This window comes from Xyrauchen texanus, chromosome 18 (genome assembly GCF_025860055.1).
Source record: "Xyrauchen texanus isolate HMW12.3.18 chromosome 18, RBS_HiC_50CHRs, whole genome shotgun sequence".
In the NCBI taxonomy this organism is placed as follows: Eukaryota; Metazoa; Chordata; class Actinopteri; order Cypriniformes; family Catostomidae; genus Xyrauchen; species Xyrauchen texanus.
Genome location: NC_068293.1, coordinates 40711107 through 40728030, shown reverse-complemented (window position 1 = coordinate 40728030; position 16924 = coordinate 40711107). Strand labels below are relative to the sequence as shown.

Genomic DNA, 16924 nt, shown 5'->3' with positions numbered 1-16924 from the left:
ATTTGTGTTTAAACTTGCGTTTGCGTGAGTAACGCGGACCAGCGAGTATTCCCCCTTCTCTTCTGGAAAAGGACAGGAGGAGGGGCTTCTACAACTTGGTTCATAGTAAAGTACAACCAATAGCTGGAATCAAGTATTTTCAGAACTTACCAGGTAGTCCAGCTTCCTCGCTCAATTTCCTTCAAGCAATGTCTTTTTTCGTCACACCGCTACAAAATTTTTTTCATAAATTTTTCCAGATTTCTTCTGCTACTACGTCAGTACATCAGTTACACCCGGACAATCTCAATGCTGATAGGCTTCCACGACAACGCTTAATGCGAATTTCTCGCTCAAGTTGAAAAATGTCAACTCTACCGCCCGGCTCGAATTTGCGTCTATTCGCATCTTTGCATTGACTTTGTATGTAATCGTGCCACGCGAAACGCTCGCTTCACGTCAGGGCTGGACTGGTAATCTGGCATGCCGGGCATTTTGCCGGTGGGCCAATGTACTTTGGGGCCGATCAGGGGCGTATCTATGTGTATGTATGTGAACGCACCATTACACAGCTATCTATATGCTGGCCACCGTTACATACACACATGCATACATACATACATACATACACTCGATAAGATGATTTGGAAATATTCTTATCTAGTAATCATGAATGAGACAATATTATGAACTGCACACAATATGCACATTTACTGTATGCATTGGAAAATAACTACTACAGCGCACAGAGCCTACTACGCAGAATACGGTACGCCACAATGCAATGCACTTGTCTTAATCTTCCATTATCAGTGTTACAAATGAGCCAGAAATCATATCAGCCAGTTTTCAACATAACTCTATCTTGAGTCATGATTTGACCAGACAAAAGACATTAACACAAAATTGGATTATAAATGAAAACAAACACATTTCTATCAGATTTAATAACAACAACAACAATAAAAATAATTAATATAAATTGATGACACATGCTGATTTATACAAGGTAATTTGTGACACCAATGAAACATACAGTAGGCTACTAACGTATCCGAACAGATCAAAAGGAACTAATTTTGTATTTTTTTTCTTTTAAAAAATACAATGTAAATATTATAAAAACAAATAAATAAACTCTGAAAGGATTAGTTTTGTTTAAATGACTACTACAAATTCCGATCGTCCCTGGGACAGGCACTGACACGAAAAGCCTTTGGGTCCTACGATTCAATGCGGAAGCGGGCAGAAGTCTAAGGGCAGGAAAACCAAAACGACTCCTTTAGAATTGTGGAAGAGCAGCATTTAATCCTTTAAAAAAAAATCATAGCACCATTTATAGTTTATTTAAATCATCATGATTTTGTTGGAAATAAACAATCGGATCATAGAGGAGACTCTAACCCTTAAATTCGACAGTGTGAGCAACGGGTAAGATCATCTTCCTGTTTGAGCGAAAACTCAGATCAAATAGATCACATATAACGCATGCATGCTTTGACAAATCCATGTCCTATTTGCATGAATATAATAACATGCATGCATGAGTGCTTCTGAATGGTCAGGTCTATTGTTGAATGTCCATGTTCGAACAAATGGACGTTCTGAATGGGGTGTGTCTAGCAGTTAGTTGGGCATGTTACATAGAAGAATATAATTTGTGCGGGGTCGACTTTTTAAAATGATTACTGAAACATTCGCAATGCTCCAGGTTAATTTGGATCATTATGACGTGATCTCCAGAAAGCAAGGTTGACTGAAATTACACTTCCTATGCAAATTAGACGAATGCATGTTTCTGCAAGACCAGAACAAGCATATAACAGTCCTTTCAAGACCATCTATGCATGATGTAAAAAAGCATCACACATACTGCGTACACTTCTCCCCGACTTCATTTGTTTTTCTTGCATTTCACCTTGCGCGTGCCTGGAACTGCCACGCACGCGCCTGTCACTTTTGGAGTTATAATTGTGCCACAATTCTGCGCGCACGAAATTATATTTGGAGCGCGCAATTTGATATTTTGAGAGCACAAAGAATGTTCTGTGAGCGAAAAGTTATACTTTGAGCATGCAAGATTTTATTTTGAGCACACACAAATTTATTTTGCATGCGTGCGAACTCTGATAAAGCAGTGTATCTTTTTGCAAAGATGAATGGACTTTTAGGAAACAAAAATAAATTTTGCACTTTAATAAAGTTTATTTGAATGTAAATTTACACAGAATTCAGAAATTTACAGAACTCCACTCTTTATTTGCTTGTGTAAGATCTCACTAGCTCTTACTTCCTAACCACTCTTCCTTGAACTAATAGCTTTGACTGCTTGTTTGCTCAACATGGTCACACAGCATTATAATGTGCCAGAATTTCAGCCAATCAGCAATGAGGTGGTATATTTTGATTGGCTGGCTAGACCACACTTCTGCTAATAAAAACAACAGGAAGAGAGAGAGGGGATAGTTTGTTTTCAAGAAAGTAAATGTGTAACACACTTTGGCCTCTTGAAAGCATCTCTTTTGTTGACATCTGTATTTATTTAGCCTTTATGAAATATATGTTTTAGTCTGTCCTCTGCCAATAGGCTTACTAGCTAGCTAACTGTCTTGCTAGCTCTCTTAGTATGTCCTTTTGGCTAGTATTTGGTTTTCTAGGTTACCAAGTTACTCTTATGTAGCTAATAGCTTGGCTATGTTAGCCACCACTTTCATCTGAAATTAAATTAATTTAATCTCTCCCATGTGTAAAACACTTTAAGACTAATGTATTAGTGTAGTTTTGGGGGAACATAATTTGACTTCTATCTATCCCACAGGATATTCTGAGAGCCGTTTATTAAAATAACTGTGTCCAGAATACAATCTATCATAGATCAGCAACCACTGAACCTTCTTCTCTTTGTTATTATTATATGAAATATTATTTTCTTTAAAAAAAACACATTATTTTGTCCACCTTCTTTAGTGTGTCCTCTCCTATTTATTCGACAGCCTTGCATATTATGAATATTATAAATATTGCCTAAATTAACATTCTGTTCTTGATAATACATTTTAAAAAGCTGTTTATGTTTGCATTTCAAAGCTATGGGGTATCTTGAAATGTTCATTGTGCCGTTTTTATGAAGTTTATTCATTCTACCACATTCCTTCTTGCAAAATTGATTAAGTAGAAGAAATGGAAGAAAAGGATAAGAGGCTAATTATGTCTCCTGTCATAGTTTGGGGTAAATTAAATGTACAGTATATTGGATCTTAATTGTTTGAGACTGAAAATATAAAATTTTTGTGTGCTCAAAATATCATCTTGCGTGTGCAAAATTACTTTCTTGCACTTAAAATATCAACTTGCATGCTCAAAATATTCGTCTTGTGTGCACAGAATTTTGGCACATATATAACTCCATAGTCTCTCAGTGGCATCAGTCACTGGATATCATCAACCAATATTCACACAAATAAGTCATGATTTTTTTATTAGTGTATTTAAAGGAATGGTTCACCCAAAATGAAAATATTGTCATTATTCACTAATCTTCATCGTCGTTCCAACCCATATGTTATTTTGTCACTAACTTGGACCAAATGGACCACAAACACTGTAAAGGTATCATAAATGTTACCTGTATGATTTGTTTGCAATATTCTAAGAGTTCTGAAGCCATACGATAGCTTTGGTGAGGAACATATCAAAATGTAAGTAGTTATTCACTGAAAGTTGTCAGTTTGGGTGGAGCATCTAATTTGCACTTGTATTCAATTCAAAAGTGGAAACTCAAAGTCTGAATACTGGTAATCAAATCAAATCAAATCAAATCAAAATCAAATCACTTTATTGTCACACTACCATGTACACAAGTGCAACAGTAGGTGAAATTCTTGTGTGGAGTTCTGAGCAACATAGCAGTCATGACAGTGACGAGACATATACCAATTACAGTAAACAACATACACAAAACTAATATGTCCGTGTATGGACATGATTAATGATTTTCAGTGAATAATGACATTCAATTTCATTAGGCCTAAATTCCTTATACAATGCAGGGCTCCAGACTAAAAAAAAATACTTAGGAACCATTGGCTCCTAAACTGAAACTTTAAGGAGACAAATGGCTGTTTTTTTGTCGTCAAAACACAGATTTTCTCGATTTAGATGAAAAGGAAGACAGCTGATAACCCATTAATCGAAGGTTTAATAAACCGTATATAGTTGAGAAGATAATTTATTCCCTTTTGTCTCATAAATGTTCACACCCCTTTCATAATTTATTCAAAGAGGTAAAATTATCTCAAAAGATTGATTTTACATATATATATATATATATATGAAATGAGTTGTGTGGACTACATTTATTGTGCTTTTATGGCTGGGACAGTATTAGGATGTAACCTTTGTTACCATGTTTTCTGGTGGTTTTTGGTCATAATTGGAGCTTATAGGCGTGGTCACTAAAACCTGCCATTGCAAGGAAAAGAGCTGCGTAAATATTCATAAAAAGTTATAATTTTGTGTTCCATGGGGGGAGGTATAATATGAGGGTAATAATTTATAACATTCTTTTTGGGAGAACATTTCCTGTAATTCATTCATATATTCATTTCTGCTAAATCTTAATACGGTTTTCACAAAATAGCAAATGTATCTTGATAGCTGAGGTTGTCCTCGGTGTAAACTCTCATTTAAAGTGTCAGGCAAATAGAAAGGACTTTGATTTTCCTATCACTCTGCCCAGCCTCATAGAATGTTTTCTTGTTAGCAGACCACATTATCTCACAAAATGATTGTCTTTTTTTGTTCAGGAACAAGCCTGAAGCTGTAGATGTTACATTTGCAGGTAAGTTATAAACATGAATGATCAGACTGCGCATTCTGACTCCATACGTTTTTTTTTGCTTCCAATAATTTTCAGTTTTTACCTTAATTTTCAAGTGATACAGATTGTGTTAGTTTTTCATATATTGCATATTTTTCTAGGCCCACTTTTATACTTGCAAATCCATTGCGAATGAAGTTACAATAACTGTAATGTTTACACATATAAAAGCAAAATGCTAATTGCCATGCGATATGGTGTTGTTTTTGACATAGACTTTGATGGTGTGCTCAACCACATCTCAAATCCCAATGGAGACAAAACCAAAGTCATGGTCAGCATTTCTCTCAAGTTCTTCAAGGAACTTCAAGAGCATGGTGCCGATGAGGTATGACAAGGCACAATATAATGTATTTTTTTCCTTTGATCTTGGGGTGAAATTTGACTTGGACATGTTTATGTTAGATTTATCCCATGACTGTGTCAATTTAGAGCAGCCAATTTTACAAGGATATCTTTAGTATGAAATAGCCAATTACTGAGCAAATGTTCTAGTACGTTACAGAATCCTGCTTTTTGTGACATAAGGAGTGTGTAAACTGTAATTCTAGTGTGTGCTCCAATTTACGACAATTCCTGTCCAGTCTTCCTGATGACAATAATAATGTAAGAAAGTTGCAGAAAAGCCCCCTTGTTGTTTTGTGTCATTCTTACATACTTCTTTAAGTCTTGTGATTATTCTAGATGATTCAGTCCAGGGTGATCATATCTAATCGCCATGTAGGAGACAAAATAGCTTCTGTGGTTTCACTGTGAAACAGGAAGTGTCTGTGACTCACATTGGATGGAGGAAGTCACATGATGCTTGTTTAGAAAACTGATGTTAGCATCAGTTGAATGACCGTTTGCCTGTCATTCACTCACTTGATGATGATATTGATTGTTCTGAACTTTTATAGTACAGCGCCACCTGTTGCATTCAGTAGTAACAGCGAGAAACAGAGGGTAAATATTGTTTACTTTCGGTGCAAGTGAAAAGCAATTTGCCATTTTTGAAGTGTTTTTTCTTCTAGTTGACTAGTTGGTGCTAAATTAGTATGTAAATAGTCCATTACTCATGCATGTCTCTAGAGTATATAAATAGGCTGTGGAATGCCTAATGTAACTATTGCAATGGTCCAAGTCAATAAAAGTGAGTTTAGGACAAGTCTATAATGGGCGTTGGTGCTGTGGCTTTCCCTCTGCCAATGCAAATATTTTCCAACCCCACTCAGCTGTTGACTTGCAAGGATTGCCAATGCAAATCAGAAATGGGCCCCAACTTCCTATTTGCTGCACTGATACTATCTCTGTGTCAAAAATGAATTCAGATGACTTCCAGGAGTTGTTTTATTAGTTGAATCTTGCCAATACCACACATACAGTCTTATACAATTGACAACAGACATAATACATGATTTGCATAAAGCATCTTAATATGCCAAGGATGAAACAAGCCTGCGCATGTCATTTTAAACGGGGGTAGTTAACAAGAAATGCTTTTGAAAGTCATGCTGCAGTGTGAAATGCTCTTTTCTATCAAAACCTTGGGCATTTTAAAAAGCTCTTTTGCTCAATTTTTATACAGTATTTATGCAGCTTCTAAGACTGCATATTCATTTAGAGACTACATGGAATATTTGTCAATTTGAAAAAATTAATGTCACACTACAGGACCATTTAAAATGAACTAGTGAAGGCAAAAGGTGTGTAATTTTTTATGTTAAATGTTTTCTCCTGTCCCAGTTTAGTGTGCAGACACTACAAGGACACGTCCACACTAATGCATTTTCATTTTAAAATGCATCTTTTTCTCTGTTTTCTCTTATCATTTACTCACCCTCATGCCATCCCATATGTGTATGACTTTCTTTCATCTTCTGATCACAAATAAAGATTTTTGGAAGAATATCTCAGCTCTGTAGGTCCATACAATGCAAGTGAATGGGTGCCAAACCTTTGAAGCTCCAAAATCCACATAAGGTCAACATAAAAGTACTTCAGACAACTCTGGTGGTTAAATCTATATCTTATGAAGTGATATGATAGATATGGTTGAGAAACAAATGAATGATTATGTCCTTTTAAGTTTTAACTTCACTTTCACTTTTTCCACTTTTTCCTTGGTGATTGACATTCTTCATGCATATCGCCCTCTACTGAGCAGGGAGGAGAATTTATAATAACAAATGACTCCGTATATTGATCTGTTTCTCACCCACACTTATTATATTGTGTCTGAACACATGGATTTATACACTGGAGTCATATGCATTACTTTTATGATGCCTTTATGTGGATTTTGGAGGTAACATGTTTTGGCACCCATTCACTTACATTGTATGGACCTCTGTTCTGCAGAAGAAAGAAAGTCATACACATCTGGTATGCCAGGAAGGGTGAGTAAATCATGAGAGTATTTTCATTATTGGTTGAACTATCCCTTTAACATTGCATTCCTTCAAAAGTGATGGGTAGTTTACTTGAAATTGGTGTCCAGCAGTGGAACACCTGGATAATTGCAATTTAGACCATACATGGAACAGCGAGTTTTCGCTTGCGCAGTAAGGACACTTAAGATTTTTCATACGTTTCAGTGTGAATGAAATTCAAATTTATCTGGATTAATGTGGATGTAGCCCAAGTAAGCCATTTGTAGGTTGATTTCCAAAAAAAGTGTAAACACTTTGGTGCTCTATTTGTTTGAGCATCCTGATCGGCCCAACACAACAACATTGGTTTAGCCAAAGGTGTGAGATTGGGGCGGGACTATTTATGAGCCTGACCAATGGCAGATCTGTTTGGAAAAACCTGCTTATTATTCTTGCAATGCCGTTTGGTGCCACAAGTGGCACGGAAATTATGCACTACACCTTTAAAAAAACTTGTCCTTTTGTTAAACAGTCTTTAAAAAAATATTTTTCATTAAAGTATGTGTTTTGTTTTAGTTGCTGAAGCGTATTTATGGCGATTTCCTTGTGGCTCCAGAAGACGGTAGGCCAAACCACTGCTGTTTTCATTACTATAATTTTTCTTGTAAGCATTTTGCATTTCAACTGTTTTTGTTCCTTTCTGAAGGGTACAATATTTCCCTGCTCTTTGACCTGGAGTCTCTTCCACCCAACAAAGAAGAGATGATTCACCAGGCAGGCATTCTCAAGAGGAACTGCTTTGCCTCCGTCTTTGAGAAGTACTTCAATTTTCAGGAGGAGGGTCGTGAGGGAGAGAAGAGGGCTGTTGTGCATTACAGGGACGACGAGTCAATGTGAGCAGCTTAAACGGTTTCAGACTTTAGGGTTAGGGTAGATTCACCCTAACTAACCCCAACCCTTTTCCCCAATAGTAGGGCTGCAACTATTTTGATAATCGATGAATCTATTTTATTAATTTGTTTATTATTAATCATTTTAAAAAGCCACATTTTATTTAAAAAAAAAAAAAACATAATTCCAAGTCTTTACTAATGTTCGTCTTTAAACCAGGTGCAACTTCAAGACATTTAACAAACAAATGCATATGTATGAATATGCTCCAAAAATTTGTGCAAAAGGCCTTTTTGGTTATTATATAAATTGCAATATAATAAAGTTTCACATCATCAAAACACAAACGTTTTGAAAGTTAAAAAAAAATATATAATATATATTTATATAAATCATGCAGATTTTTATTTGTAATAATTACTTTTTTTAATTTATTAATTATGCAACTGTAATGCATCAATCTCCATTGCAGCTATAAATTCATACACTCATGCACTGGAAAACAATAACATATGGTGCACATAATTTACTGATTTGACTATCACAAGTAATTCCCACAGATAAACAGACATACATGTATTTAAATCTGTAAAATCTAACAACAATGTTAAATATATCAAAAAACATCAAATGTGTACAATTGCAATACATAAGACATGATCAACAAACGTAAAGTCCGAAACATGCTCAAGTACGTAAATGCAAATACTTCGATATCATGCATAATTGCATTCCAAAATGTGTTGGAACTTTACTGTGTTCAAGTTCAACTGTGAGCTTTCTCTTTCAATCAGCTGCTGTCATTGTGGTGCAATAGTTTGAATATAAAATTGCTGAGCTAGTAAGTTTAAGTCCTTATATCAGGGTTCCCCGTGTCCTGGAAAATCTGGAATTTTGCAATGTAGTTTCCAGTCATGGAAATGTCCATGCCAGTCAAAAAATACCTAAATGTCCTGGAAAATAATTATTTGTCCTGGAAAATATTTGTGAAAATATGTGTTGCTAGCAATGTTTTCATTACATGTACAAAAACATGGTAACACTCGGAATAGGAGTGAAATACACTAACTGCCGACGGCTGCGTATTGTGAAACAATATTAACAGTTAAGGGCTCTTACACCCTTGTGATTGGTTACAACATCAGCCAGTTGTGTGCTTGGCAACAACTGCTTGATTGGTTACAGGTACGGCCAATCGCGTGCTTGGCAATCGTGGTCCAACCAAGGCAGATTTCTTGCTTGGTTACAGCTACGGCCAATCGCGTGCTTGGCAATCGTGGTCCAACCAAGGCAGATCGCATGATTGATTACAGCTAAGGCCAATCGCGTGCTTGGCAATCGTGGTCCAACCAATCGCGTGCTTGGCAATCGTGGTCCAACCAATCGCGTGCTTGGCAATCGTGGTCCAACCGAGGCAGATCGCTTGATTGGTTACAGCAAAGGCCAATTGCATGCTTGGATACAGCAGTGCGTGCACAGTAGGGCTGCACATTTAATCAAAATAAAATCGAAACCGCGATATGACCTTGTGCGATTATTAAATTGCAAAGGGCTGTGATTTAATTAAATAAATAGTCTGCTCACTTCAAAGTTTATTTGTGCTGCTCTGTCCAGTCTATATTAAGTTAGAGCATTATTAGTGTTTTCAGAGCAGTTCTGTGCTCCACAACTCCCTCTCATGCTTAGAGTAACAGAAGTGCTCAAAGTTCGGTTCCTGTTGCTTACATGCAATTTACAATAAACCGGTGCTTCCTGCGTGAAGCATTTTTTTATTATTATAGAATCTCAGTCTCCGCAAGGCACATGTATCATAATAATATCACAGAATACAAGATGGAGTATAAATCAAACATCTTTATTAAATGATTGCTGAGCAAACCGCATTAACAATAACACCTGTAGAGTCCAGAAACATCTCTTCCTCCAGTCTCCCGTCATTTGTTTACCTCACGTGTCGCCCTTATTACACTCTCCGTGGAAACAAGTGAAAGCGGAACTAATTTTACCAACATCCAACAAAATGAAAAGGAAGGAACATACATATAATCTATATCATATATTGAATTACTGCAATATAACGCATTGCTAAATTAAATATAATAAAATTATGAATAAAAACAATTAAATGAAATGGTGACAAACTGACCAACTGAATGAGAGGGGCATGTTGTTCGTTTACTTCAGCATTGGCATGTAAGTCTACCTTGTTCATCATGGAGAGAAAAGGGTGGAAGAGCTATTAATGTGTAATAGTGACTGATGTTTATACATGTTGAGGGGCTTTTCACATGACTCGCATCAGCGCTGCCAAATACATTGACGTCTATTAAGTGATGCGCAACCTCGGCTCCAACTCCACACCAAAGTGTTTTCAAACACGTTTTTGCCTCACAAATAATGTCTTTGAGAGTACAAAGTTACAATAAAAAATGTAAAACTTCAAATTTATGAAGAGATATTGAATGTCTCATAATTAATTTTAATTTTTACCTTATCGTGTCGAGTATCCAGAGACCTGTTATTAAACTGCAGTAATTACATTCACACACTTTTTTTTTCTCTTTCAGATAAATGTTTTATTCGGTAGCGCTTGTCATGTGAAGGGCAAAACGCTGCTTGACGCTGGTGTTGAGTGGAGTGTTGACCACTGCTCAGCAGTTTAAATACTGTAGGAAATTGATACAATACATCTGCTTTGTACCTATAACATGTTAATAAAAGTAGAAATATTAATAAATGAGAAGGACATCATTGAAACTCATTACTCTTATTACACTATTATTGTTGTCTTTTTGGATGAAAAGTCATGCCTGCCAGTTCACAAAATGAATGGAAATTATAGATCTACTTTGTTCTTATAATGCTTAAATACTATAAAGTCTCAAAGCAGATTTTGGTTGTGAACATCTCAAAATGATTCAGTGACTCACTCGAAGCACATAAGACACTTGTTTGGCACCACCTAGTGGCATCTCCAGAAGTGGTCACTGAACTAATCAGTTAATGAAACGAACATATTTGTGAAACAGAAGCAAGCCACACCAAAATACCCTTTATTGCAGCTAGTTTTGCGCAAATTAAAAAATAACCCCAGAAAACATGTTTGTGGATCGGTGATTGTCTCAACTTTTTATATCCTCATGAGTTTGCATCCCTGTGTGATATAAACTTTAGGCAACGATGAGTCGGACCACTGGTTTTTATTTAATTTTGTATTAATTCACACTGGGTTGGTAATATGGTGATTTGGCCTTAATACCTCAGGATGTAATCGGAGTCCTCTTATACCACGGTTACCACATACTGTATGCAGAAAACACAGAAACTTGTCATAAAAATGGTATTAGCAATAAAATGCAGAATGTCATGGAATATGACATATTAGGATGAAAATGAATGTTTGAGTGTAGAATTAATCAAATTAAAACTGTGATATGTCCTAGTGTGATAATTAAACAAACAAAAGTCTCTGATTTAATTGAATAAATAATCTGCAAGTGATGCACGCTTCAAAATGAATGTGTTGAGACAGCCGCTCATGCACCGAAAACATCTCATCAAGATCATCACGCACACTCTTGTGAGTGAGATGACAGAGAAGTGCGCAGCGCATACAGACTGTATATTTATTTAATTAAATCACAGCTTTACAGGGTTTAATTATCACACTGGGCCATGGCGCAACTGCTTATCTAGAGGTCAGAAACTACTTTTAAAAAAACAAACACAGAAAAACGCTAAAATAAAAGAATGGAACCATGTGATTTTGCTTAAAAATGACACTTGTTGGGCGCATAAAATATCCTGGAAAATTGTGCCTTGAAAAGAGTGGGAACCCTGATATATGTATAGCATGTTTCTGGCCTAATATGTAGTGATGACGCAGCACCGCTGTAATAGGAATAGTGATTTTTTTATTGATTCGATTTTGCAGCTTAACTCAATGAATGTGTCACACACAGTCTGAACCTCATGTAACCTATTTTTATTTTCCTCTCATTGATTTCAGGTATATCGAGGCAAAGAAAGACAGAGTGACTGTTGTGTTCAGCACAGTGTTCAAGGATGACGATGATGTCATCATCGGGAAGGTGTTCATGCAGGTTCGTTTCTGTAATTATCAACACTGATAAACTGTAAACCAACCCCTTACCCTTATTGAATAATTCACACGTTCTGTGAGCATTCCTGGCCATTTCTGTATTGCTTGAACACACGGTTGGCTCGGAACAGTATAGTTATAATTTTGAAGCATGAGCCCTGTGGGTGTTTAGCAACTCAGTGATTTTGTATCATAGTTTTCCATTGAAGCAAGGTTTAAACAACCATGTCAAGTAGCGCTGTCATGTCTGTATTTACAAAATGTATTTCTCTGTAAGAGCTGTCATTCAGTACCTTATGAGTTCATTTTGAAAAGTGTGTGTGTGTGTGTGTGTGTGTGTGTGTGTGTGTGTGTGTATATATATATATATATATATATATATATATATAGGTAAATATATATAGGTAAATATGTACTTTATATATAGATATTTTTGGACCAAGTCTGGCATCAGTGCAAACACAGCTTCACATAACACAACACTAAAACTATTTTTACATAACTGTAATAATAATATTCTGCATTAGTTTTTACTTATGTTGGCCAATCGGCTCATTAAAATACATATACTGTATATACCTTGGTACAGCTATAGTATATTTATTGACTCATGTCTACTATCACATGGCATATACTGTCATACCGCTCAGCCCTATGTCCAAGAAAACTCAATTTATCCAGGAAAGCTAAATAAACACCTGCCCATCAAGACGACAGCACATAGACAGCAGCACATTCTCCAGAAACGACCACTGAACAGCTGCTGCCTTTGTTCCCAATAAGTTTGTCAGCCACTTTAAAAGACACTGCCAGTTCTAGACTTATGGACTGATGACCGTTGCTGTGTCTGCAGGAGTTTAAGGAGGGAAGGAGGGCCAGTCACACGGCCCCTCAGGTGCTGTTCAGTCACAGAGAGCCTCCTCTGGAGCTGAAGGATACAGACGCTGCAGTGGGAGACAATATCGGATACATCACTTTTGGTTTGTATTTGGAGATCACATGGAATTAAACAAATATAGTGTCTCAAATTACTGATGGTTAATGACGTTAAACTTTTAGGTTGTGACAAAATGCTGTTTTGCATCATTTAACTTCACGAAACTTAAACCTCTGAAATGTAGATTTATGACAAAAGAAAACTTCCATGCAATTCTTAGATTTAGGCATGCACACTGTTTACTCAACAGCAAAGCTGCATGTTTTCATGTTCTGTTGATTATAAGGTTATTTTACAATGGTAAAGTTGTATACAGGTAAGATAAATGAATAAATAAGCAAATAAATAAAAAATCAATTAAACAAATAAAATAATTTCAATAAGTAAACTTCTGATGGTTTATTTAAGATAATGACAGGCCATAAAGGTTTTTACTGGCTTATTTATTGAAAAAAATATATATTTTTGTCTTCATAATAATGTAATTACTGCGCTATTTTGTTCAGTGCATATTTGTGACAAACAACATTTACAAGATGAGGCGGTCTCCATCTCTCAATCATTCTGTCATTTTTGTGATGGCTGCATTTTATTCCTATCATAATTGTTTTTACAATTTGTTTTAAATAATGTATTATGTTACAGCCTTATTATTTACTCGCCAATGGCAATTTCTACTCGCAGTTGGCACTTGGCATGTGTTAATTTTTTACTATTTGTTATCAACTATTATTAGCCATAACTGCTAGTTGAAACAAAGTATAGACTTTTTTTCCTATTTGTATTTTTTAAGTTTACTGAAGCCTTTTAAATCAATTATGGCCTCATCCCAAAGGGGTGGTAGTTAGCAGTTACAGGTGCACTGTGTATTTGTGTTATATTCATGAGAGCAAACATCAGCTTCTCTTTATGGCAGTTGCACAAACTCACCCTGACACACCCTTTTATCAAAGCCAACAGAGTTTACCCGCACTCTGCTTCAGCTTTTTATGTGTTTTGGAAGAGTGTAGGGACATGCAATGTTTACTTTTGTTCTTAGTTTTGTATTTGTATTTGTGCATTATGGTACTGATCAAATTAGTGGCTGTTCACACAAGATGAGTGATTGCGTTCAAAACAGCTAGACGTAGTGCAACAAAATGAAGCAAAACAAGTTTTTCCCAAAGTAGAACTTCTTTTAATTTGCCCCTGTGTCTTAAAAACATGTTGTACATGGTACAAAACTCAGCAAGGCACAGCAAAATGGCAAAAAAACTGAACCGAACAATTAAAAAAATAACACGGATGGAATACAATACTACTGTGTGAACAGCCAAATACCCTGCAGTTGGAAATGTGGAGTTGATGTAAATGAAAATGATTTGTTTTTAGCTTCAAGTAACAGATTTTATATATATATATATATATTTAAAATTGACATTACAAGTCCTAAAATGATTCAAAATAATTTCTGTACAGTGCTGTTCCCCCGACACACCAACGCCAACAGCAGAGACAACACCATCAACCTCATCCACACCTTCAGAGATTATCTGCACTACCACATAAAGTGCTCCAAGGTGAGATTCTCCTTATAAATGCCTCTGTGCCCAGTTGACACCATTCAGTGACTGCTCGCCTGTATTTACAAGTGCTTGACCGATGGACCTTAGAGCTAATAAGAAGCTTTATAGTGTGGTTCTTAGTTTGCATACTTGTCTTTCAGCCTTCCATCCCTTTGTGTGGTCAGATGAAAAAAATATGATGGGGCTTTTGTTAGCATTGAAAAGAAAAACACTATACACATTTGTAATCGAAGGAATACAGACCATGTTCACATGGGATGCACCAATACCATTTTGTTCTACAATCCGAGGTGTAGCTACAATATTTAGCCGATTACAAGACTACTTGCTAAATAAACAAATAAATAGACATGAAACCTTGAGTTTGCGTTGAAATTATGTAAGAATAAGCAGGAGGGACGACTCTCAATACCCAGATGACCGGTCTGATACATGGATGTGCAGTTGTTACAGATAAATCTCATACCACTAGATGGCGCCATTGACTAATCAGAATGGAGGATTTCAGAGAGCTGTGTAATAAAGTACAACATTGTATTAGGAAAAGTTAACCAATATAAAGACAATCACATCACTTGGTTTTATTAGTTTTGTAAACAAAGATTTTAAAATCCATTTTAATCTTGAAGGATATTCATTATGTATGGCAAAGCTTATGTCACATATGTTATACATGTACTGCATGGTATCGGTTTCTGACTTCGAAGCAATTTTGCTTCAAATATCGTATCGTGCATCCCTATGTGTCCCGCTCACATTTGTGTTTTTTCCTGTGTTAGGCCTACATCCACACTCGCATGAGGGCCAAGACCTCTGACTTCCTCAAAGTACTGAACCGAGCTCGCCCGGACGCTGAGAAGAAAGAGATGAAAACTATTTCGTAAGTGCTGTTTTCAAATTTTTTTACTTTGCACATAATATCTGGGTATATCTGAAGCCACACAAACTCCTGTTGATAGTCATAACTATACTGCATTGTTGTGTAATCTTTTTCATGTGGCTTTTTTCAATCTGGAAAAAAAGATTTGAGATCTGTCTGTGAGATTTCCATTGAGTTCTCAAATACTGTATGCACTTAGCCTATTTTAGGTTGAATGGTGTCAAAACCTCTTGTGGATCACATTTTACATTTTGTTGCTGTTATGTAGTTACATATGTCTGTATTGCATTGTTTTTCTGTTGTTGAGTGTAAAATTATGAATTGGATTACCATAAATCATTTGATAGCTGTAATTCTTGATATTCGTAACCCACTCTATTGCATCGTTTTGGTATGGGAATATGAAACTAACTCTCACATGATCTGTCTAGGGGCAAGACCTTCTCTCGTTAAGAACCCGGATCTGACCACATGTACCCACGAGACCACGATGAGAAATCCGTAGATATTATCCACCTCTGGCCAGTGCTGTCAGTCCTCCACCTGAAATTTGCACCTCAACAGGGGAACAATAGAAATCCCTTGCTTCTTTGCATTCATTGGATAAATGTTATTATTAGTTTGTTGGATACCTTTTTGATACGGCCTTGTTTTATTGCTTAGGACTCTCAATCGTCTGACAGTGTTTTATTGACATCAGTCTTGCAGTATTTTCCCTTCCTATTTTGCCTTCTTTGTTTCGCCAAATGCATCTAAATTTGACATCCTAAAATAAACCCGTCTTCTATACAAGAGCTGCTCTGTCTTTATCTGTTTATTCAGACATTGGGTCGTATTCACTAATAACTATGTACAAGTTGCATACTAATGTGCGCAGAAAAGGTTCTGTTGAATCTGGATTGTAAATGAGGAATTGCGTGTCCCAGTTAATAATTTGCATAAAACACACCCAAAACATCTCCATATAAGGGCTTTCTGTACAAATTCATAATTAAAGCCATTTGTCACTCTCTGTAAACGTATCCTTGTGCTCTCTAACATTGCACTGCACCTGAAAGCATGCACAGCAAGATCTTTCAATAGAGCCAAGTATGCTATTCTCAGCAGTTAAAACAAAGATTTTTTATGGGCCTAGCATGCATGTGGTTGGAGGATGTTTTATGCAGAACTTATCCACTTTATCTATAACAGATATCATTTTTGTTACTCAGAGTTAAGACTTGCCAGATAACGTTGCTTAGTTATTCCTATAAATAAATATTATTGAAGAATAAAGATGCTTGATGTTACCTAATAAAACTTTATTTCACACACACAATCATAATTTGTGTCTCAAATGC

General features: G+C 36.1%; 1 protein-coding gene across 1 annotated transcript; it reads left to right on the top strand.

Moving 5' to 3' along the window:
• The first annotated feature begins 1208 nt into the window (after positions 1–1208).
• On the top strand, positions 1209–16378 carry arpc2 (actin related protein 2/3 complex, subunit 2). The gene is made up of 10 exons (XM_052148552.1): positions 1209–1410; positions 4785–4819; positions 5074–5186; positions 7786–7831; positions 7916–8102; positions 12110–12203; positions 13056–13182; positions 14598–14698; positions 15484–15584; positions 16016–16378. Exons 1-10 carry the CDS (start codon positions 1337–1339, stop codon positions 16035–16037), a joined length of 900 nt encoding a protein of 299 aa, XP_052004512.1. The 5' UTR covers positions 1209–1336; the 3' UTR covers positions 16038–16378.
• The last annotated feature ends 546 nt before the right edge of the window (positions 16379–16924 follow it).

What these genes read in the sequence shown, in the direction of transcription:
- arpc2 (XM_052148552.1), top strand. Translation starts at nt 1,337, where the DNA reads ATGATTTTGTTGGAAATAAACAATCGGATCATAGAGGAGACTCTAACC. An exon ending in ACCACATAAAGTGCTCCAAG is followed by an intron (nt 14,699 to 15,483) that starts GTGAGATTCTCC and finishes TTCCTGTGTTAG; the next exon opens with GCCTACATCCACACTCGCAT. An exon ending in AAAGAGATGAAAACTATTTC is followed by an intron (nt 15,585 to 16,015) that starts GTAAGTGCTGTT and finishes TGATCTGTCTAG; the next exon opens with GGGCAAGACCTTCTCTCGTT.